The sequence below is a fragment of the Ahaetulla prasina genome, chromosome 3 (genome assembly GCF_028640845.1).
Source record: "Ahaetulla prasina isolate Xishuangbanna chromosome 3, ASM2864084v1, whole genome shotgun sequence".
Taxonomy (NCBI): domain Eukaryota; kingdom Metazoa; phylum Chordata; class Lepidosauria; order Squamata; family Colubridae; genus Ahaetulla; species Ahaetulla prasina.
In genome coordinates, this window is record NC_080541.1 from 41,353,099 (window position 1) to 41,376,825 (window position 23,727).

A 23,727-nucleotide genomic window follows, 5' to 3' on the forward strand; every position below is an offset into this window, starting at 1 on the left:
TAACAAGTCTAGCCCTGTGGTTTTATAGGTCATCAAACTGATAGGATAGTTTAAGAATTCTGGCCCGTAGATAATCAATATAGAACTGTTGGATACAAGCAAAAAAGGGTTATTTCACCTTTAATAATGGCACAGAAGACAAAATTTCCTATAATGACAAATTGTACTTGCTGAAATACATCTTCTATGTGACTATTTGAGATGCATGAACAATATATCAGTAATATTTTACAAGAAGAGTTCTCCATTCCTCTGAAAACAATAGAATACCCTATCCCACCAGACTTGAAATCCTAGGCTTAGAAAACTTGGAACTCCGTCGCCTTTGACAAGACCTAAGCTTAACTCACAGAATCATCTATTGTAATGTCCTTCCTGTTAAGTTCTGGAAGTAACGAGGCTGGAAGACCAGTGTAGTGACAACAGCTCTTTAATATAGGGTGAACCCAGCAACCGGCTGGGGGAAAAACCTCTCCTTTTATACAGTTCTGCTGGAGGCTTCGACCAATCAGCAACGTGCTGATTTCCCGCTCAAATATTTAAAGGTACAAACATGAATACATAACACTCCTCCCCTCCCAGAAAACACTTTGCCTCTATTTACATATTTATTTACATGTTATTTTTCGACGTAGTCACGCAAATAACCTGGGCGTCTCCTAGTTCTTTCTGACCTGCGCGGTTCAGTTCTGGGTGGTGTTTTGAGCTGGTCGGAGGGGCTGTTTTCTCCTCCCAGCTCTTTCTCTGGGCCAACGGGCTCTGGATTATTGGCCGACTCTTTTTCTTGGCCATCCGGCCTTGGATTAATTTTGGAACTTTCCCTGCTGCTTCCCTCGGGGACCTGATGGCGTCGCTGGAACTCTGGGACCTCAGCTAAGTCTTGCGCCTCCCCCGGGTCATTGTCAGCTGTGGATTCAAATTGGTATTGGTCATGATCTGTTTCATTTGGTTCGGTTTGGTCAGTTATTCGTTTTCTTAACTGATCGATGTGGCGCCTCCACACTCGGTTGTCGGGTAGCTCTACCACGTACGATTTTGGGCCGGTTATCTTTATTATTTGTCCTGCGAACCAACTAGGGCCGTCCCCATAGTTTCGGGCCCACACCCGGTCGCCTATGCTCATTTCCCTTGTGTTGTGACCCAGGTTCCTGGACCCAGACTCCTGGACTCGGATGATTCAGAAAATGAGGGAGAAGACCTGGCAAGCCCTGCTTCTCTTGAGCCCTCTCCCTCCCTGGCACCCACTCAAAGGGAGGGGTCGGCAAGGCCTGATTCTCCCGGGCCTTCTTCTGATTTGGCAACGCCCCAAGAACAGTTTTGGAGGGACGCAAGGTTACGAAGGCTTGATCGGCGTGCGCAGCAGCGGAAGAGTTGGGACAAAGCCAAGTCATAATTGTCATGCAGTGACATCTGCAGAGACTATAAATAGGAGGCGGGACTTCCTGGTTTTTTGTCTCGGACAAAGCAATGAATTTGGGGCAAGCTAATTCATGGAGGGAAGAATATATTCGTGAGTAATTCTGGCCTTATCTATAATTTCCTCGTTATCTCCAGAAACTTGGCAGGCCGTGGGTAGACGTGGCCAGGACATGTATCTATGTAAATAAAAGGAAAAAAAAAAGGAAGGCCTCTGACGGACTCTTTGCTGGGAGTATTGGGGGAAGGGAAACAGAACATTTTGTCCGAGACCTGACTAAAACATCTTCCACCAAAGATGGATCAGCAGCAGGTACAGCAGCAGTTAGAGCAGCTACACGGCTAATCAACAGCTCCAGCAGCAAGTGGCTCACTTGGCAGGCCAACTTGCTGCCAGGAATGTGCCTGCAGCCCCCCATCCTCCCTCCTCCCCCTCGCCGCAAGTGCCCGATAACCGTGCCGGATAAGTTTTCTGGGCAGCCTGAGATGTTCCCGACCTTCTTGGGACAGTGCCAGCTCTACATGGCTATGAGGCCAGAGGATTTCCCAGACGACCGGGCTAAGGTGGCCTTCGTGATTAACCTTCTTTCCGGCTCGGCTGCTCGATGGGCCACGCCCCTCTTGCTCCAGGACAGCCCCCTGCTGGCGGACCAACAGCGTTTTTGGCAGCACCTACGCACCATGTATGAGGACCCGTCAATGCTGACGGCAACCAGGCGCCTTAAGGAACTCCGTCAAGGGAAACGCCCCCTGCAGGAGTACATCGCCGAATTTCGTCTTTTGTGCCAGGACTCTGACTGGAATGATGCAGCGCTGGTGGACGCGTTCCAGGAGGGACTCTCAGAGGAATTGCAAGATGAGCTGGCCCGCGTGGAGGCGCTGCGGACCCTCGACAACTTGGTGCCCCTTTGTCTCCGCCTCGATGCCCGTCTGCAACGGCGACCGTCCCGTCGCACCCCGGGACCCTCCGTCGACATCTGCACCCCACTTCCTGCACCACCAGCACCCAGGGTCGCCCCACGTTTTGTAACCGCTGCGGAAGAGCCCATGGAGTTGGGAGTGGCCAGACCTCGCCTAACAGCCCAGGAGCGGAACCGAAGGCGCCAAGGGGGATTGTGGCTGTACTGTGGGGAGCCCGGCCGCCGCGCTTCTTGCCCCAGAGCGAAGTGGGCACGCACGCCGGTCCCGAATCACAGCGTGACCAATCGGAAGCGGGCAGGCCCGACCTGGGAAACCCTAGGTCGGGCACGTACTAAGCCCCCACTGGACGTTGCGGAAGTAGACTCTGGGCCCCCTCGGCATCTGATTCTGGACACACGGATATGGTTGGGGAACCAGTCGGACGGGCTCCAGGCGCATGCGCTGGTGGGCTCAGGGGCCACAACAAACTTTATGGACCAGGCCTTTGTGGCCCAGTTTGCGGTCCCCGTGGTTCCGGTGGACCCTCCGATGCGGGTAGAGACAATTGATGGACGAGAACTGGTGTCCGGCCCCATTAAATTCGCCACCCAGCCTTTGCGCCTGGCTATTGGGGACCATGAGGAGGCGATCCAGTTTTATGTCACGGCGGACCTTCATTTTCCCTTGGTCCTTGGGTTGGCCTGGCGCACCCACGATCCTCAGGTGGCCTGGTCGCGGAACGCCATCTCTTTCCCGAGTCTGCAGTGCGTCGATCACATCCGCCACACCTGTGCCGGCCAGAACGTCCCCACCGCTGCCATCACCTTGCCTCCTGAGCTGACGGACTTCGCCGACGTGTTCAGCGAGAAGGAGGCGGACCGACTACCCGCGCCGGCCCCACGATTGCCCGTGGACCTTCTGCCCAACGCACCACTGCCTGTGGGACGCCTGTATTCCATGTCGGGCCCGAGTTGGCGCCCTCAGGGACTTCCTGGACAAAAACCTGGCCCGAGGGTTCATCCGCCTTCAAAGTCCCTCTCTCGGCCCCGGTCCTCTTTGTGAAGAAGAAGACAGGGACTTGCGCCTGCTGTGATTACCGCCGGCTAACGCCATTACGGTGCGGAATCGCTACCCCTGCCGCTCATCCCGGAGCTACTGGAAAGGTTGCGGGAGGCCCCGATCTTCACCAAGCTCGACCTCGGGGGGGCCTACAACCTGGTGCGGATACGAGAAGGAGACGAATGGAAGACGGCATTCGGCACCCGATACGGACACTACGAATACACTGTCATGCCATTTGGGTTGACCAATGCTCCGCCGTTTTCAGCACTTCATGAACGACGTGTTCCGAGACATGTTGGATCGGTTCGTGGTTATCTACCTCGGCGACATCCTGATTTACTCCCGGTCCAGGAAAGCCACCTTCGACACGCCAGTCTGGTTCTGCAACGCTATGGAGCAACAACTCAATGCGAACTGGAGAAATGCGTCTTCTTCCGGACTTCCATAGAATTCCTCGGCATATCATCTCGCCCGAGGGCATATATGGACCCATGTAAAGTAGAAGCTTTGTGTAGCTGGGAAGCCCTCGTCGGGTGAAGGATGTTCAGCGCCTACTGGGCTTCGCCAACTACTACCGGACCTTCATCCCGGCTTCGCCACACTGACAGCTCCACTTACCCAGCTCCTCAGGAAGAAGGTTGCATTCGGTGGGGTCCCCGCGGCAAGAAGCATTCACAGCCCTCAAGAAAGCCTTCGTCACGGAACCCGTCCTGAGGCATCCCGACCCGCTCCGGCCTTTTGTGGTGGAAACGGACGCGTCAATGTGGCTCTGGGAGCGGTGCTGCTACAGGCTCCGGCGAATGGCGGCACACTTTTTCCCTCGCTTACTACTCCCGGAAACTCAACCCTTCCGAGCGCAACTACACTATCTGGGAAAAGAGTTGCTGGCTATCAAGGCTGCATTCGAGGCTTGGCGACACCATCTGGAGGGCCCGACATCAGGTGGAGGTCGAGCGGACCATCGGAATCTCGAGCACCTCACCACAGCTCGGAAGTTGAACCAGCGGCAGATCCGGTGGTCGTTGTTTTGCCGGTTCAACTTCCGCGTGACCTACATTCCCAGCGGTCACAACCGAGGGCGGATGCCCTGTCCCCCAAGCCAGAGTACCTCTGCGCCAAGGACCCCCTTCCTCCACGGACAGTGCTGCCGGCAGAAGCCTTGGCCGCAGCACGGGAGCCAGTGGACTTGCGGGCCCAGGTGCGAGAGGCGCAGCGCCAGGACGCCTGGTCGCAGCAAAGGAGGCGGAGGTGGGCGCCCCGTCTCCTTGGACCTTGGAGGAGGACTTACTCAAGTTTCGGGGGCGATTATATGTGCCCACAGGACCACTCCGAGCCCTCGTCATGACCCAGTGCCACGACAACCCTGCAGCAGGACATTTTGGGTTCTTCAAGACCCTCCACCTGGTGACACGGACCTTTTGGTGGCCCCGAGTGCGGCATGATATACATGCCTACGTGACATCCTGCGTTCCGTGCCGGCAAGCCAAGACCGCCACGGGTGCCCCTCCCGGCCTCCTCCAGCCCTTGCCGACACCCGACAGACCCTGGGGGGCGATCTCTATGGATTTCCTGACAGACCTGCCGCCGTCCTCTGGGTTCACCACGGTGCTGGTGGTGGTGGACATGCTCACCAAGATGGCACACTTCATCCCATGCCGCGGACTGCCCACAGCCGCAAAAACGGCCCGTCTCTTTCTGCAGCACATCTTCCGCCTCCATGGTCTCATCCCCAAATCCCCAAAACTTTAACCTTAGACTGTCTACTGTTGACAATTCCTAAGAGGTCTGTAAGGGGCGTGCATAAGAGCACCAGCGTGCCTACCGTCCCTGTCCTAATGTTCCTTTTAGTTGTATTCATTTTATGTATTCAATTCATGCTTATACTTATATATATATTATTTAATATGTATTTGACAAAATAAAATAAATACATACATACATATGTACATACATACATACATACATACATACATACATACATACATACATACTAACAGCATCATCTGTAGGAGGAATGGCAGAACCTGGGGCAGAGTCAAAGGAAGAATCAGCCTAAATCTCTACATAGCTACAAGTGGACTATGTCCAACCACTTTTGAATTTCTTTGACCCTTATCTAATGCCAAGACAGTGCTAAAACTTAGTTGAATAAATTCTTGTGAATAGGCATGATTAGTAATAAATTAGTTTAACTGGAACTTTACATTCGGTCCTAACGTTTTGTGCTTGACATCATCGGATTCTTGGCAGAGAGATTTTTACTCCAGTAATCTCTAAAATGACCAGATAATCCTGTAACGTTGCATGGGAAGGAGGTAAACTCCAGGGAGAAAAACTGTGATCTTCGAAATGTCTGATACTGCTATAAGAACACCAGTATATTTAGACATGAAACAAACATGGAAGAAACTTCTCACGTTTATATCCATCCACTGTGGATTGTTTTTCCTAAAGTAGGATAAAATTATCTTTTCATGTGCCTCCATTAAGAGACACTGAGATGAGTCTACAGCAAGATCTGATGCACAATCCTCTTTAATACCCTTTGTGTACTTTTACTCATTCAGCCATTCATTTTTAGGAAAAAATATCTAAGTATGGTAAATACTCAGAAATATGATTAGCCTCAGGATTAAGCCTCTGACCCCAATGATCCACTCCATAGTCATAGATTTCAATCTTGAACAACATAATTCTGCTTTGAATTCTACATGCTAAAGTAAAAAAAGAATCCAGTAAAACACATATTTTACTTATCTAAGTGCAATATTTATTACTACTGGTAATACTACCAAGCCACACAGTTCTCTTCCATGTGTGAGATGACAGGATTCTCAATGCATAGTTTTACTATTCACATCTAGTTCCATCAATCATTCTTTATATCTTGTATAATTTATGCAATTATTAACAACCAATATTTTTATAAGAGTAATGTTAATAATAATACACCATAATTCATACCATCACTGATAAATTATCATTACTCTTCTCAATTTATATGTGAAAACTGAGGCCAAAAGAAATGCCGATTAAAATTCATCTAAAAGGAATTTGCTGAGACTCTGTTATTTCAAGTAATTGTTCTAAATCCAGCACTGAATCTATAAAGTCACAATAGGTGCCACCACACTACTACTTCTTTTTACAAAGCTTGGGGAAATGTATTTTTGTCTTATGAGACCACTGAACCGTGTATGTTTAGATATGTTTGAAATTACCACACCAATTTTTAGCATTTTAAACAAAAATTGCATTACAATGCAATGTATAAAAGATATATTTCAACTTTTATTTAAAAAAAAAAAATCCCTCTAACACATATTCTTACATATTTTATTTCCTGATAATTTCTTTTTAAAAATTACCTTCCTTTTCATTCCAGCACGAAAGCACTTTTTAAGCGACAGTATCTGCACTGATTTCTCCTGGGTAGATGCCTCCGGCGTTCATGCCCCTGACCTGGTGCAGGCCTTCCATGAGCAGAACCCAGCCCGACCGCATCCCGATCGTCAGCCCGGGGAAGGGCCCTGCGGTGAGGATAGTGTTGTGACCCAGGTTCCTGGACCCAGACTCCTGGACTCGGATGATTCAGAAAATGAGGAGAAGACCTGGCAAGCCCTGCTTCTCTTGAGCCCTCTCCTCCCTGGCACCCACTCAAAGGGAGGGGTCGGCAAGGCCTGATTCTCCGGGCCTTCTTCTGATTTGGCAACGCCCAAGAACAGTTTTGGAGGGACGCAAGGTTACGAAGGCTTGATCGGCGTGCGCAGCAGCGGAAGAGTTGGGACAAAGCCAAGTCATAATTGTCATGCAGTGACATCTGCAGAGACTATAAATAGGAGGCGGGACTTCCTGGTTTTTTGTCTCGGACAAAGCAATGAATTTGGGGCAAGCTAATTCATGGAGGGAAGAATATATTCGTGAGTAATTCTGGCCTTATCTATAATTTCCTCGTTATCTCCAGAAACTTGGCAGGCCGTGGGTAGACGTGGCCAGGACATGTATCTATGTAAATAAAAGGAAAAAAAAAAGGAAGGCCTCTGACGGACTCTTTGCTGGGAGTATTGGGGGAAGGGAAACAGAACACCTTGTCTTTTCTAGTTCCCCCTTGTAACCCTCGGGTGTGTAATGGGGGTTCAAGCGGTCAAGTGGGCACCGGAGTTTCCGTCCCATTAGCAATTCGGCTGGGCTTTTCCCGGTGGCCGTGCTTGGGGTTCTGTGCTGGACGGCTAGGAAAAAGTCTATTTTTGTTTGCCAGTCACCTGGCTTGAGCCTGGACAATGCCTCCTTAGCGCTCCGGACGGAACGCTCTGCAAGGCCATTCGACGCAGGATGGAAAGGCGCAGAGAGGGCATGTCGGATGCCTTCCTCTGCCAGGTATTCTTCAAACTGGGCTGCCGTGAATTGGGGCCCATTGTCGGACACCAGAGTGTCCGGCAACCCGTGAGTTGCGAATAGGTGGCGCAGAGTTGCGATTACTGCTTCGGCCGTAGTGGATTTCATGATTATGATCTCCAACCATTTAGAAAATGCATCCACAACCACTAGGAATGTTTGGCCGTGGAAAGGGCCAGCAAAATCAATGTGGATTCTTGACCAGGGCCCTTGGGGCTTTTCCCATTCTCTGACTGGGGCCATTGGGGTAGAGGTCTGGACTCTTGGCAAGCTTGGCATTTCCCTACCCTCTCAGCAATCTCTGCCCATGAGTGGCCACCATACATAGCTTCTAGCTAACCCCTTCATCCTTACGATCCCTGGGTGACCTCGTGGAGGCCCAATACCTTTCCCTTAGCTTCTCAGGAATTATTACACGATCACCCCATAACAGGCACCCCTTGAGCCGAGAGCTCATCTCGTTTTTAACAAATTCTTTGAACTGCTCGCCCACAGCGGACACCCTCTGTACCCAACCGAGTACAGTCCTTAACACAATGTCGGTATGATGCCCGAGCCACTTCCTTAGATGTGACTGGGCCAGAGTCCAACGAGTCAATAAGTAGGATAGGCGTCCCCGGAGTGGGGTCTTCGGTCGCCCCTGGTAGTGGGCATCGGCTTAACGCGTCTGCATGCCCCACTTCTTTTCCTGGTCGGTGCTGCAGCTTGTAGGAGTAAGCGGCTAAGAATATAGTCCAACGGGTCAAGCGTGGCGAAAGTGCCACAGGCGTTGGGCGGTCGCCAGCCAGTATCCCTAGTAGCGGTCTGTGGTCAGTCACGATTTCAAAATTCCGCCCAAAGACATACTCGTGGAATTTTTTGACCCCTGATACAATGGCTAGTGCTTCTTTGTCTAATTGGCTGTAGTTCCTCTCTGGGGAGGACATCGTTCTAGAGTAGAACGCTATAGGGGCTTCTGTGCCGTTTGGAAGTCTATGGCTGAGTACAGCCCCCACCCCATAAGGGGAGGCATCGCAAACCAGCACTAGGGGTAATGAGTCGTGATATTGGATGAGCAGGCTATCACTTGAGAGCAGGTTCTTTACTGCTTCAAAAGCCCTATTTTCTGACTTTCCCCAAGACCAAACAGTATTTTTTCCTAAGAGCCTATGCAGCGGTTCCGCAACGGTTGCTTTGTTCTTTAAAAGACCGCGTAAGATTAACCAATCCCAGGAATGCCTGCAGCTCTGCTTTGTTTTTGGGCGCTGGAGCCTTCCTAATTGCCTTAACCTTGCTCTCAGTAGGGTGAATTCCTTTCTTGTCTATCCGGTAGCCCAAGAAATCGACGGATTCGACCCCGATCTGGCATTTGTTTGTCTTGACTTTTAATCCGGCTGTCCGGAAAATGCTCAAGACCTTTCTTAACCGCTCCCCAATTCCTCCATGTTTTCCCTGAAATTAGGACATCATCAGTAGGAACTACCCTGGGAGCCCCTGCAGTAGTCGTTCCATCAGGTTTTGGAACAGCCCTGGTGCCACACTGACCCCAAATTGCAATCGGGTGCACTTGAAGGCCCCCTGTGCGTCACAATCGTTTGGGCTTGGCTGTGCGGGCGTCTACTGGCAGTTGTTGGTAGGCTTGGGCCAAGTCTAACTTTGCAAAGACTTGCCCTTGCCCCAAAGAGTGCAATAAGTGCTGCACCACTGGAACCGGTAAGCGCTTTTCTGTAAGGCTTTGTTAAGCGTCGCCTTGTAGTCAGCGCAAATTCTAATTGACCCGTCCGGTTTTATGGGGTGACGATTGGCGTCTCCCACTTTGCGTGATCGACTGGCACCAAAATCCCTGATTAATGAGCTTATCCAGCTCCTTATCGATTTTTGGTTTTAGGGCAAAGGACTCTCTCGCCTTAAGCCTAATGGGGGCTACCTGGGGTCTAAGTTGAAGGAAATAGGGGTCCCTTGTACTTGCCCAGGCAGTCCTTGAAGACATCTTGAACTCGTTAAAGAGAATGTCTTTCAGGTTACAGTCACTTGTAGATGCCAGTCACCCCATGCCCAGGGCACGAAACCAGTCTAGTCCCAACAGACTGGGCAGAGTTCCTTCGACGATCGTGATGGGCAGGGTCTTTTATGTGGACCGTGCTCGACTCGGACGGAGGTGGTCCTCGAACAGGGATGCGATTCCCTGGTAGTCGTGGACTCGTGGCCGTTGTGCTTGCAGGTGGCGCTTCGCGACGGACGGCAGCGACTTCGCCAAAGTGTCCCAGGACATGATGGTGATCGCTGATCCCGTGTCTACTTCAAGCCGGCACCGTACTCCCTCTATTTTTGGCTTGGTGAAGATCTTCTTCTCCACTTTGGTCGAGGCGCGGCCTATGACCACCGTTGTTTGGTTGGAATCCGCGCCTTTTTTGTTTGAGCCAATCGCGGGCCGCCTTGCCGATTCCGCGCCCTGATTGGCCGATTTGAATTTTCGGCGGGAAGGTTGGGCCGCTCGACAAACTTGAGCTAGGTGCCCTTTCTTCCCACACCGCCGACATGTCGCGTCTTTAAACTTGCAGCGTTGGCGCTGGTGTTGACCCCCGCAGCTTCCGCATTCGTCTCGGTCCCCTTTGTCGCGTTTCTCGGTGCGGCAGACCCCTTCCTCGTCTTCACCGTCGGATTCGGTCTGAACCTCCTCCTGGTGCACCGGAGTTGCCTTCGCGCTCGCCTTTTGTGGGACCGGCTTCTGCAGTGTCTCTGCCGCTTGGGAGGACATTTCATGTGCTCTGGCTTCGTCCAGAGCGTTGGCTAGCGTGAGGTTGCTCTTTGCCAGCAGCCGTCGCCGCAATCGGATGTCTTTGACCCCTCGGATGAGTTGCTCGAGGAGCACCTCGTCTAGGTCACGGTATCCGCAGTCCTTGGACGCTCTTCTTAGGGCGGCCATGTAGTCGCCTATGGATTCGCCCTCCATCTGCCTTCGCTCTCCGAATTCAAACCGCCGCACGTATTTGGACGGCGTTGGTGCGAAGTGGTTTCTTAGTAAAGTCTGTAAAGTTGGCCACGACACCGACTGCAACGGCGTTGGCTCTGCCAGGGCTTCCGCGATGTCGATGACCTCCGGACCGCAGTGGCTTAGGAAATAAGCCCTCTTTCGGTTATCCGGAATTCCGTGCAGTTCGTTGGCTTCTAGAAAGCTTTCGAAACGGGTCATATACGTTCCCCATTTCTCCTTAGCCGGGTCAAACGGTGCGGGCGGAGTGTAACTGGCCATCTCCGCTTTTCTGCCCTGGGATTGCTGGGTTCGGGTCTATCGTGCTTCAGCTCGGTTCTGGTTCTCTTCAGCCTCGAGATCCCACCTTCGTCGCCAAATGTTAAGTTCTGGAAGTAACGAGGCTGGAAGACCAGTGTAGTGACAACAGCTCTTTAATATAGGGTGAACCCAGCAACCGGCTGGGGGAAAAACCTCTCCTTTTATACAGTTCTGCTGGAGGCTTCGACCAATCAGCAACGTGCTGATTTCCCGCTCAAATATTTAAAGGTACAAACATGAATACATAACACTTCCGGTTAAAGACTACTTCAGCTTTAATTGCAATAATACTAGAGCAACTAATAGATTTAAACTTAATGTCAACCGCTTTAATCTAGATTGCAGAAAATATGACTTCTGTAACAGAATCATCAGTGCTTGGAACACTTTACCTGACTCTGTGGTCTCTTCCCATAATCCTAAAAGCTTTATCCAAAAACTTTCTACTATTGACCGCACCCCATTCCTAAGAGGACCATAAGGGGCGTGCATAAGCGCACAAACGTGCCTACCGTTCCTGTCCTATTGTTTTTCTTTTCTTCTTTCTATATATATGCTTATACCTCCTTATATTTACCCATATATGTTTATATACTATATAATCTTTTGTATGATTCCTACATATATTTGTTGTGACAAAATAAATAAATAAATAAATAAATAATAAATGTGTGCATGCATACATACACACACACACACACGCAAAGAAAAGTATCAGCAGAAATTCCAATTTTTTTTCAGAGAAAAGAAATACTGTAATAAAGAGCAAGAAAACTAAAATGATCCTATTCCCCACTAAAAATCTCTGAGTACATCAAGAGTATGTTGGCTAACTTTTTTGAATCAAGGAGGGAGGACTACAAGAAACTATTGTGAAATCCTACATGGTTGTGGGTAGAACATAGTATGTAGAAAAACAAAAGCATGTTGAAAGCCAAGAACTGAAAGAAGTCTGAGAAACCGACTGCAGATTTCATTATACAGTACACAATATAATCTTTCCACTTTCACCATTTATGAGAGACAAATTTTTCCATCATTTCTCAAACTCGCTTAACTAAACACATATGACATGTTGGAAGTGCTACACAAAAGTCAGGTTTTCTCAAAATATTTTTAAGACATTTAAATTTAGTATTTAAAACACAATGCAGAATTTATCCTAAAGGAAAGCAGGTAAGGCGGCAATTCCTCCCTTTCAGTTCTCGCGGCCATCAGACTCTTTTTCCTGAAGACATTCTAGATAAAGACTTTGCATAAGTTTCATTCACTTTTTTTTTTTTTCTGTGGGATCATTTTATTTTGTGGACTTACCTATCCTCCCTGCCTCCCTCCCCACCAATTGATGAAGTTTCTTGGATGATTTGGATGAAATGAAACAATTTGTTCCTCTTCATCAAGAAAAAAACAGCCCAGTTGCATTTTGAAAAAGCCCTTTTGAAACAATAATCATATAAGGATATACAGAAGGAGACTGAAACTGCAGCAAGAAATATCCATGAAGAGGAATAAGGCTACACTCCCCACCCACTCACAGAGGAGTTTATGCATAAGGGCATTTCAAGGGCAGAAAAGCATAGATCCAGGCAATGTATCTTTTTAGTTCATATAGAACCTCATCACATTTTGTATGAGTAGTGATTGTATTTCCAGTTATCTATTTGTGATTTTTAGTGAAGCAATCTGCATCCAAGAAGTTGTAAGCAGCACCAATGTTTCAATAAAAAATGTGTTCAGCTTACTATACAGTATTCACAATTTATATGAAGAATGAACACACTTTATGGTGAAGACACACTAGATTCTTAGCCAAGGACATTCTCTGATGGGCCTTTTATTAAGGTCATAATAAGAAATGTCATACAGTGATAAACACTAAGTGATAAATGATCATGTAGACATGAATCAAGAATGATGCCCCAGTTTTTTTTTTTAAACTGGAGAAATGCTATCTTTCTCATTCCTTAAATCAGCACCTGAACAACAAAATGCAGTTAAAAGCTTTAAATATAAAATTATACCAGAGAGATCATCACCTGTTTTGATTTGCCAAGCTAAGTAGAAAGGCTGTGTGGGGAGGAAAAAGTAATTTTTAAAAAACTGAAAAGTTTCCCACTTACACATCATTCATCTTGAAAGTGTTGTGTGTGTGTGTTTCATGAAATCGTGTTTGTAGCATGAAGTGCTGTTAAAATATGAAAATCGGGAAAGAATATGAAAGACAAGCATAGAATTCACTGACATAATTCTTCACAACCAGGTAAGTTTTTCTCCCTTAAATTTCTTTAATTTTATATGGTTCTTCACGTCACATCCTAGGGAAGTTTTCAAGTTAACTTTCAGTCAGAAAGGGTAAGAAAGACTTTGATAGGTGAAAAAGGAAGAGATGAAGAACAATAGAGTCATGGGAATATCAAGAAACCATTCTATGACTGAAGTTTTTGGATGATTAAATCTCAAATAGCCATTGTACAGCATCAGATCCTGATGAACAATAAAGATTGCAAAAATGTGGCCAAGAAACTATTTGGACGACTCTTGTGATAATTTCTTTTATACAGATCTGAAATTCTTCTTTAGGAAAATAATAATGTATATTTCAGCCTTTCTACAACATGGTGTTCCACAGATGTTTCAGCAATGTATATATTGGCTGGGGATGATGGAAATGAAGACCCAACATATCTGGAGGAGATACTATCTCCAGATAGGAAAATCATCTGTTGCAATGTCCTTCCTGTTAAAGACTACTCCAGCTTCAATCACAATAATACAAGAGCAAACAATAGATTCAAACTTAATGTTAACTGCTTCAATCTTGATTGCAGAAAATATGACTTCTGTAACAGAGTTGTTAACGCTTGGAACACACTACTTGACTCTGTGGTCTCTTCTCAAACTCCCAAAAGCTTTAATCAAAAATTGTCTACCATTGACCTCACCCCATTCCTAAGAGGACTATAAGGGGCGTGCATAAGAGCACAAAAGTGCCTACCGTTCCTGTCCTATTGTTTCCTTTCTTTATATATACACTTATATGTTGTATGGTTGATTCATGCTTATGCTTATATATTCTGTTGTGACAAAATAAAATAAAAAAAAGATACATTTGGCAAGGTGATTTTGAATATGTATCTGGCAGCAGGAGTCCTTGAACTCAATAGAACTTATTTCTAAAAAAGCAAGCATAGGATTCACTATATGAAATTAAGCAATAAAGCATTGCTGTCTTTCACTGCCTCTCATGCACCATCTCAGAATAAGTAAACTGAACAGTTTTTTAGGAATAATCTGAAACTGAGCTGACAACATTTTTATTTTGAATATGTCAATGGCAATTGAAAAAGAAATTTAAATGTTTTTACTTTTACTTTACTAATGGCTTTGGCATTGTTATTTCATTTGGATTTGAAAATAAACCACTATGAAACTTTTCCAAACAGAATTCAGAACAGATGGGATTTGTGTTTGTTTATGATGCAAATGTATAAGCTTCCTCTTTATCCAAAATGTTCCTCAACTCAATTACTAATAGGGTTAAATTTTAGACTTGTATACAAAGAGCAGCTGGCATGGATAGTCATTTCTTTCTTCCCTCCCCAAAATTTTATTTGTTTGTTTATTTAATGAAAAACAGGCTCTGTGGCTACAACTAGGAACCATTGAACCAGTTTCCTCTTGTTTGTTGTTCAAAACTTCCTTTCTAGCTTCTTCTGCTATTAAGAGGGGGGGAAAGCTCAAGGGCCTCATACCCAGAATTGCTATATGGGTGATGTGGCCTTATAAGTCAAATGACTGAATGAAATATTTTCCCCGTTGGCTGTAAAGCAGCTGGATTAATGATTTGCTCCAATCTGGTGAGAATTGGGGGTGTCAGGTGATATTAAATAGCCTTTCTGCCTGTCAGTCCTCCCCGTTGCACTTTCAAAGGCTATTCTTAATTACTTTTAAGGCAAGTCTTTTGGAGAAAAGAGACATTCAGGGTGCAATGAATTGTCAAACCTAAATTGTTCTTCAATATCAAAATGGATGGCTTGCACAATAATACCTCAAGTGATTTTTCTGATAATTTTTTAAAAGTCCACAGAAATATTTGTGGAGTAAGTGAAAATAGAGAAGAAATCATTATTATTTTTCAAAAGTAATAGGTTGATCAAAAGATCGTGTATAGATTGGCTTAATCTTGAAAGATCCTGGCATACTAATTCTCGAATACAGCTCATCCGTCTGGAACCCACACTGCATACTGGACATTAATACAATTGAGCGCGTCCAGAAATATTTCACAAGAAGAGTCCTCACTCCTCTGTTTGCAAGAAAATATCTTATGCAACCAGACTTGAAATTCTGGGTTTAGAAAATTTAGAACTACACTGCCTTCAGTATAACCTGAGCATAGCTCACAAAATCATCTGCTACAATGTCTTTTCTGTCAATGACTACTTCAGCTTCAACCACAACAATACACAAGCACACAACAGATTCAAACTTAAAGTAAACCCTTCCAATCTCAATTGCAGAAAATATGACTGTTAATGCCTGGAATGCACTACAAGACTCCATGGTCTCATCCCCAAATCCCCAAAAACTTTAACCTTAGACTGTCTACTGTTGACAATTCCTAAGAGGTCTGTAAGGGGCGTGCATAAGAGCACCAGCGTGCCTACCGTCCCTGTCCTAATGTTCCTTTTAGTTGTATTCATTTTATGTATTCAATTCATGCTTATACTTATATATATATTATTTAATATGTATTTGACAAAATAAAATAAATACATACATATGTACATACATACATACATACATACATACATACATACATACATACATACATACTAACAGCATCATCTGTAGGAGGAATGGCAGAACCTGGGGCAGAGTCAAAGGAAGAATCAGCCTAAATCTCTACATAGCTACAAGTGGACTATGTCCAACCACTTTTGAATTTCTTTGACCCTTATCTAATGCCAAGACAGTGCTAAAACTTAGTTGAATAAATTCTTGTGAATAGGCATGATTAGTAATAAATTAGTTTAACTGGAACTTTACATTCGGTCCTAATGTTTTGTGCTTGACATCATCGGATTCTTGGCAGAGAGATTTTTACTCCAGTAATCTCTAAAATGACCAGATAATCCTGTAATGTTGCATGGGAAGGAGGTAAACTCCAGGGAGAAAAACTGTGATCTTCGAAATGTCTGATACTGCTATAAGAACACCAGTATATTTAGACATGAAACAAACATGGAAGAAACTTCTCACGTTTATATCCATCCACTGTGGATTGTTTTTCCTAAAGTAGGATAAAATTATCTTTTCATGTGCCTCCATTAAGAGACACTGAGATGAGTCTACAGCAAGATCTGATGCACAATCCTCTTTAATACCCTTTGTGTACTTTTACTCATTCAGCCATTCATTTTTAGGAAAAAATATCTAAGTATGGTAAATACTCAGAAATATGATTAGCCTCAGGATTAAGCCTCTGACCCCAATGATCCACTCCATAGTCATAGATTTCAATCTTGAACAACATAATCCTGCTTTGAATTCTACATGCTAAAGTAAAAAAAGAATCCAGTAAAGCACATATTTTACTTATCTAAGTGCAATATTTATTACTACTGGTAATACTACCAAGCCACACAGTTCTCTTCCATGTGTGAGATGACAGGATTCTCAATGCATAGTTTTACTATTCACATCTAGTTCCATCAATCATTCTTTATATCTTGTATAATTTATGCAATTATTAACAACCAATATTTTTATAAGAGTAATGTTAATAATAATACACCATAATTCATACCATCACTGATAAATTATCATTACTCTTCTCAATTTATATGTGAAAAACTGAGGCCAAAAGAAATGCCGCATTAAAATTCATCTAAAAGGAATTTGCTGAGACTCTGTTATTTCAAGTAATTGTTCTAAATCCAGCACTGAATCTATAAAGTCACAATAGGTGCCACCACACTACTACTTCTTTTTACAAAGCTTGGGGAAATGTATTTTTGTCTTATGAGACCACTGAACCGTGTATGTTTAGATATGTTTGAAATTACCACACCAATTTTTAGCATTTTAAACAAAAATTGCATTACAATGCAATGTATAAAAGATATATTTCAACTTTTATTTAAAAAAAAAAAATCCCTCTAACACATATTCTTACATATTTTATTTCCTGATAATTTCTTTTTTTAAAAAATTACCTTCCTTTTTCATTCCAGCACGAAAGCACTTTTTTAAGCGACAGTATCTGCACTGATTTCTCTTGTCCTTATCAACAATACATTGCCGGTTAAATCTGTTGGACAGAATCAAGGGTAAATATATTAGAGTACAAGTACAGGAGGATCCTGATTAGCACAAGTGAAACAATTAATGGGCACTGTCAAAACAATGTCTTTGACTCTCAACCTTCACCAGTATTTTTTCTTTAATCAGACTTGAAACATTTCTCTTTGCCATTCTTCTAACAGGAATAATTCCTTCTGATGGGCAAGTAAAATCCCATTAGGTTATTCATCATCTACTGAAAGCAAGGCATATAAATTCTGCTCTCAGTTTCACGAATGCTTAGGATAACTCTTTTGGTCTTCCTTTGATCCGTTCCTGCTGCTGAATATGATCAGGAGCAAAAAACAAAAGAAACGAGTCCTGTTAGATCAGAATAAAGGCTTATCTACTTCAGCTGTTAGTTTCCAAGTGGTCAAAATGATGCTTCTATAAAATAGTCACTCAAAAGATTAAAGCATTGTTTCTGCATATTATGTGTACCCCAATCTGAATCCAAGAGATACTGTCTTTGATCAGAAAAGATCCATTTATCTTTATTAATAGCAATTCATAAATATATCTTTTAAGCAAATTAATGAATTAATCTGTCAGTGAGACTCTCATCAGAATTAAGAAATATTTCCTGCCTGACACACACTGAGGCCACCTATCCCTACATCATTATTTCATACCAGGACATTGTTATAAACTCATGTAAGAACAATGGGGAAAAGCAAATGCAGTTTCTTTAAATAATAAAAGAGACAGGAAAATATCCTGATTAGAGAGAGAGTGAGATGGGGCTTCCCTACTGAATACCATTAGAACATCATTTTGAGCAAGAGTCATATAAAGAGACGAGCTACTGTGTTTTAAATGCCAATAGAACTAGGCACATACATAGTCCTTGATTCACCATAAATGAAATCCAAAACATGTGTGCAAAGGACTCACCATTTTCCACAGTAACCCATACAAATTGTGATTACTTGAGCCAGAATCTCAAGATAACAAAACATCTTGAAAAGGAGGCCTCAATCTACAATAGCAATAGTGAAGGGAAAAATACTTTTTAACCTCGGCAGCAATCCTAGTCAACCTTCTCAAAAAATGAGAAAAAGGTAAAACAAAAGGGCACTTTGTAGCACAGATCTAGTCATACTTGAGGAAAAAGAAAAATAACAGAGATAAGAGAACTAAAAAATAAAACAAGGGACTCACAGTAAGGCAACAAGAAGTAGCAAAAGTTGGTAGAGGAGTAATTTCTGAAGATCAAAATCTACATTTAGTGCTACTTGGGAATAAAATGGATTGGAGTTCAACATTGGAAATTGGAATAAAATTGGAATGGAGTTTAACATTAACATATCTCAGGGGTTGCCACAAAGAAGAGGGAGTCAAGCTATTCTCCAAAGCACCTGAGGTCAGGACAAGAAGCAATGGACAGAAACTAATCAAGGAGAGAAACAACCCTAGAACTAAGAAGAAATTTCCTGAGAGTCAGAGCAATTAATCAGTGGAATGACTTGCTTCCAGAAGAGGTGAATGCTCCAACACTGGAAGTTTTTAAGAAAAAATTGGACAACCATTTGTCTGAAATGGTATATGGTTTCCTGCCTATGCAGTGGGATGGACTAGAAGACCTCCAAGGCCCCTTCCAACTCAGTTATTCTATCTGTTAGAGAAGGTAATTCAAATTTCCTCTGCTAATCTCTACTTAGAATTAAACTTCTCCTGCATTAAAAAATAGAATGAAGCAAAGATGAAAAACCAGAAGTTAATGCTCCTTCGATGCACCAGTGACTTTTTCAACACTAACTAGTATGCAGCCCAACACACAAAGTGTTTAAGAAAGCTTTCTCCACCCCACTCCAGCTTTCTTGATTTCAATTCTCAGAATTCACTCACTCAGAATAACTACTGTTGAGAACTGAGGATCACATATCTGAATGCTCCAAAATTGGGGAAAGCTAATTTAAGGCATGTGTCTTGTTGGAATCAAGGCTCTTTGTCTGTCTGCCTCCTGTCCTCCTGCAGCCAAAAATATATATATCTAATTCAGAAAAGGGAAAAAAACTACCATTTGTTAAAACATATTAACGCTAACCTGGCAACCTTTCCCAATCTGTTTTTACCCAAATGTGTTGGCGCAACACATTTCCAGCTAATATGGGTCTCTCTCTCTCTCTCTCTCTCTCTCTCTCTCTCTCTCTCCCTCCCTCCCTCTCTCTCTCTCTCTCTCTCTCTGTGTGTGTGTGTGTGTGTGTGTGTGTGTGAAGTTAAAGACATACATTCTATGTGTCCTCTATGGTATAAATCCATGGAAATCTTGCTAATCTTTTTTCCAGTTTAATCACATTTTAAATCCTTCAGTAAGCACCAAACACAATCCATATAATGTATCTTGGACAATGTTGTGGTTTTGCTAAATGAACTTTGAAGTGATCTTCAAGTCAATATTTCTGTGTGTGTGTGTGTGTGTGTGTGTGTGTGTGTGTGTGTGTGTGTGTTAGCAATGTCTTTTACCAGTTTTGACTACTTCTTATGGCTCTCCTGTCAAAAGTGGACTTTGACATTTATGACTTGGTTATCATGAGATAATTACTGCAATGTGCTTTATGTGGGATGCCCTTGAGCAGTCTCTGCAATGGAAAAGCAGGAAATATAATTAATAAATTAAAATTTATTACACCAATATGACAAACTTGTTTGACAACCAGCATATTTCGAGGCTTAGTTCAAAGTGCTAGTTTGACCTTCGAAGACTCAATACTTCAGATCATATGATTACCTTATTTATCTTTGCATATTCTATGCAACACTATCCATTTATTCTCTGTTGGGAACCTGCCAGCTAGGCTTGAAAGAAGGGTCAAGCAAAGACCTAATTTGGAAACATTGAGCGGCCACAAGTGGCAGAAGCTTGACCTCACCCAAGATCCAGGAAGCCTTACCTTCTCATTTCCACAAAAAGGCAAGCAATCTGAAGAGATTCTTGTAACATAGGGAGAAGTCAATAAAATTATTTATGAGTGACTGATTGCTTTGACCTAGTATGCTCCAAATACTGTCATAGATATGTCATGGCATATGGAGCATCTAACTATGCAATCATTTTTGTACCCAGTTTCTAGAATTATTCCAAGATATGTCTGATGAAGGCCAGAACTACTCTGGTAAGCTTTCCTAAAATGCTCTGAAGCTCTCTTTACCATTTTTAGTAACGATGGCTTATTTTCAGATTTCAAGTTTGAATGTATGTTCTTTTTGTATGAGCTCCCAAATCAAATATTTTTAATTATGGATGTCAGGGACTGAGGTTGGTACCTTTTACACACAACTGTGTTATTGTGCCCCCACTTCAAATATTATTTTTGTCTTCACCATGTGCTCCATTCTGGGTTTAGAGGAAAGACAGAATAGAAATATGTCAACATAACACAAAGAAATAAGAAGTCCTTAGCAGTTACATTGCTCTTACCTGCAGCTGTAAACATGGCTCTTTCGTATGCTGCGTCGGAAGAAACCTTTGCATCCATCACAACTAGAGGCACCATAATGTTTGCCAGTTGCTCGGTCCCCGCATATTGCACAAATGCCACCAATCACATTGTCGGTACTGTTCATGTTGAAAGGTTCTGCTGAGCAACTGTCTGGGGAAGGAGAAGAACAAAGTCTACAATTAGAAGTTGAGCACTGAGTAGGGAAGAAACAGAAACACAGCATGGTGGTTAAATGTTACCATCCTGAAGATTTTACATCTCATCTTTTTAATTAGCTATTAACATTTATTTTATTTTATTAAAATTTATTAAATTTCTAGACTACCCATCTCAACTTAGTGACTCGAGAAGTTTACAATAGCATAATTGAATCATATACAGTAAATAATGAATAAAAGTTCAGGTTAAAAACAGAGTTTAAAACAAATCAAAACCAAAGGTGGACATCACATAATGTAACAACAGGTTCACCCAACACCGAAAATGTGAGTGTGCACATGCTTGCAGCTTCAAAAACACAGCGATTATATAGGACAGGATAGTGGCGGGGCGGGTGGGAGGGCCCAACTGCTGGTCAGAACTACCGGTTCGCCCGAACCAATCTGATCTGGCAGCAGCCCACCATTGGTCAAAACCTACAAGTGAAGATAAATCAGGTTAAAAAGACTAGGTGGTTAACAAGGCAGTGAGAGTATCCTCAGGGCACCAGCCATCCCCAGGACTTTTAGACTTTCATGCTAATTGGCCCAGTGAGGTCTTAATACTCTTATGTTAAAGAATGGAAAGAAGAGTGAGGGTATGCCTCACCTCTGGAAGTAAGATGTTCCATAGGGCAGGGCAGCAGGTGAGAAGGCCCTTCTCCTAGATCCTGTCAGTTGAAACTCCTTGACTGATGGGGTAAGAGCATGCCCTCCGCTTGACTGGATGGGACAAGTAGATGTAATTTGGACAAGACGGTTTCTCAGGTATACTGGTCCCTGAGAGGGCTTTAAAAGTGATTATAAATACCTTGAATTGGACTTAGAAGTAAACTGGCACCCAATGCAACTCACATAGCGGAGGTGTTAAATGGACTATCCTAGGGATACCCAAAACATTTGCAGTGCTGCATTCTGCACCAGTTGCAGTTTCCAAATGCTCTTCAAGAGTAGCCCCATATAAAGCACATTTCAGTAATCCATCTGGGAGATTACCAGGGCATGAAAGATTGAAAAGAGAGCTTCTTCGTCCAGGAAAGGATGTAAGTGACACACAACTTGAAACTGAGCAAAGGCTCTCCTTCCACAAGTGCCACTTGCTCCTTGAGCAGGAATTGTGAGTGCAGGAGAGCCTGCAGATTACATACCGGGTTTGTCTAGGCAGTGCTGCAGATGTTTTTGGATTACACCCAAGGTACTTATTACTATAGGTGCTATCTTTGCTTTCTTTTGTGACAGGCAGAATAGAATAGAATTCTTTATTGGCCAAGTGTGATTGGACACACAAGGAATTTGTCTTGGTGCATACGCTCTCGGTGTACATAAAAGAAAAGACAGATTTGTCATGAATCATAAGGTACAACGCTTAATGATAGTCATAGGGAAACAGTCAGTATAAATCTTAAGGCTACCAGCAACAAGGTTACAGTCATACAGTCATAAGTCAGAGGAGATGAGTGATAGGGCCAATGAGAAGATTAATAGTAGTGCAGACTTAGTAACTAGTTTGACAGTGTTGAAGGAATTGTTTAGCAGAGTGATGGCGTTCAGGTAAAAAATTGTTCTTGTGTCTAGTTGTTCTGGTGTGCAGTGCTCTATAGCGTTGTTTTGAGGGTAGGAGTAGAAAATTTATGTCCAGGATGCGAGGGGTCTGTAAATATTTTCACAGCTCTCTTTTTGACTCATACAGGTCCTCAATGGAAGGCAGGTTGATAGTAATTGTTTTTTCTGCAGTTCTAATTATCCTCTGAATAATCTGTGTCTGACTTGTTGGATTCTACTCTATTTGCAGGTCTTCATATTTTGTATTTTCTCGTGCTGTTTATCTTTTATTTTATTGTCTCCAAGTATTGCAATGTCTATTTTCTACACTTTTGTTGTCTTTTTCCAGTGCACATATTATCACTTACATTGGAATTATGTTGATCTTATACTAAATTTAGTTTATAATAATTTGTAACTAATGAAGCGGTAAAGGGACGCGGTGGCTTAGTGGCTAAGATGCTGAGCTTGTCGATCGAAAGGTCGGCAGTTCAGCGGTTTGAATTCCTAGTGCCGTGTAATGGGGTGAGTTACCGTTACTTTTTTTTTATTAAAAAGTTTTACAAAGTTCTTGCAAATTCTCCCTCCACCACTCCCTCCACCTCTCCCCCATCTCCCCTTTCCCCAATCCCCCCATCCCCCTACCCGGACTTCCTGGAGCAAAATACAGGGTATAATATTTAACAATCATAAACTAGATTACACTAACTATCCATAGACTCCCCTCCCTCCCTTGGAACCTTAACTCCCTTTTTATATATAAAAAAAGAATACAAGTACAATTCTTACATTCTATTCATTCATAAGCTATTTGATACTTCTTAGTCTGATACTTATTTTGGATATAATCAATCCATCTTCTCCATTCCAATATGTATCTTTCTTGTGAATAGTCTTTCAAATACGCTGAAATTTTTGCCATCTCTGCTAAGTTTACTACTTTTAATGTCCATTCTTCAATAGTAGGCAATTGTTCCTTCTTCCAGTATTGCGCTACCAATAGTCTAGCTGCTGATATTAAATTTAAAATCAGTTTACTCTCTATTACCGTACAATCTGTAATTATACCCAGTAAAAACAACTGCGGAGTAAACTTTATCTTCTTTTTCAAAATATTTTGCATAATCCACCAAATTTTTATCCAAAATTATTTGAT

At 43.5% G+C, this 23,727-nt stretch overlaps 1 protein-coding gene across 1 annotated transcript in view; it reads right to left on the reverse strand.

Annotated features, from left to right (window-relative positions):
- The window catches only part of HNF4G (hepatocyte nuclear factor 4 gamma), a 79,815-nt gene that overhangs the window by 12,812 nt on the left and 43,276 nt on the right, over positions 1-23,727 (reverse strand). Inside the window, exons 2-3 of the mRNA XM_058178450.1 lie at positions 20,811-20,982; positions 17,263-17,357 (exon numbers count right to left, since the gene is read on the reverse strand). Of these exons, the coding sequence (XP_058034433.1) occupies positions 17,263-17,357; positions 20,811-20,956 (241 nt within the window). The 5' untranslated portion in view covers positions 20,957-20,982. The remainder of the gene's footprint in view (positions 1-17,262; positions 17,358-20,810; positions 20,983-23,727) is intronic.